The sequence below is a fragment of the Emiliania huxleyi genome (assembly GCF_000372725.1).
Source record: "Emiliania huxleyi CCMP1516 unplaced genomic scaffold EMIHUscaffold_8402, whole genome shotgun sequence".
NCBI lineage: Eukaryota > Haptophyta > Isochrysidales > Noelaerhabdaceae > Emiliania > Emiliania huxleyi.
Window position 1 is genome coordinate 1 of NW_005195732.1, and position 1,259 is coordinate 1,259.

The following is a 1,259-nucleotide window of genomic DNA, read 5'->3' on the forward strand; positions in this document are numbered from 1 at the left end:
TTAGCGGATCTCTCAAGGAGATCGCTACAGCACGGAGCAGCGTCAAGGGAGCTGGCAGTGGTTGGAGCGACTGCGATGTGGAGGCAGAGCCAATACTTGCTCAAGTCAGTCTTGACGCTGCGGACGACAGGATTTGCTGGGGCGGCATCACGCCGCCTGGCACATCTCGGCGCGGCGCCGAGGCACAGAGCCGCTGCGAGGCAGCGGCGGCAAGGCACGGCGGCGAAAGCACCATCGCCGGGCAGTCTCGGGGTGGCGTGGAGGGCCACTCGAGCTCTGCCGGCGGTGCGGCCGCCGCTCACGGACACGCGACGCGAGGAGGCATCGCCGAGGGCGTCGACGAGGCGCTCGACGAGGCGCGGCCGCGGGACGGGTCTTCTCGGAGCCGCGAAGGCGCCGCTGCAGGCGGCGGCGGCGAGAGCGGTTCAGAGGACGAGGGTTCAGAGGACGAGGGTTCAGAGGACGAGGGTTCAGAGGACGAGGGTTCAGATGAGTAAGTATGTAGTCAGACCAACGAATGTATGATGTAACATACTTGACCCCCCCCCCCCTTGGCGCCTTGTGATTTTCGTGGCAGAGCTGCGGATCTCAGCCCGCCGATCTCCGCTCGCGCCGGCCGCCCATGCGCTCGCGGGGCTTCCCGACGGGGCGGGCCTCGTGCTGATGGACCCAGCCGAGGTGCCCGACCAGTCGGATCCGCGCCGACGCGCTGCGCGCGACCACCAGCCAGCTTTCCGGCCGGGCCGAGAACGGTGTGTCGATAAAGCTGACACTCAAAGTAGCAGCCGCTTTTTTTGCCTCTTTTTGAGCGCTGCTGCTGCACACCCAGCCCACCAGTGATACGAGACGCACCAGATCCACCCCGTCGCGAGCTTGACCGCAACCCCGGTGACCGCCCATAGGTGGCTGATCGAAGCGCCACTCATCGCTGCTTTCGCGCGCCTGCTCCACAGAGGGCTCCTGCGGCTCTCCCTCGTCGCGTGACCGCCGCCGACATCATGTGCTCGGTCGTCCCCGCCGGCGCGGAGCTGCGCCACGTCGAATTCTTCGGTGGCTCGACCGCCGGCGCGCCCACCCTCGCCTCCTCGCCCGCCGCCGCGCCGCGCCGCCCCCCGGTGATTATTAATTCATTATTAATTAATTAATAAGTAATTATACCACCCGCCGCCGCCCCGCCCCGACCCGCGTCGCCCGCTGCCTCGCCGCGCCGCCGCCTCGCGCCGCCCGCCGACGCGGCGCGCCGCCGCCCGACAATATAT

General features: G+C 67.7%; 1 protein-coding gene across 1 annotated transcript; it reads left to right on the forward strand.

Moving 5' to 3' along the window:
* Window positions 1-75: 75 nt before the first annotated feature.
* EMIHUDRAFT_258934 (hypothetical protein) lies at window positions 76-497 on the forward strand (the record flags this gene model as incomplete). Its single annotated transcript, XM_005758682.1, has 2 exons — window positions 76-108; window positions 183-497. 2 exons carry the CDS (start codon window positions 76-78, stop codon window positions 495-497), a joined length of 348 nt encoding a protein of 115 aa, XP_005758739.1.
* Window positions 498-1,259: the final 762 nt, after the last annotated feature.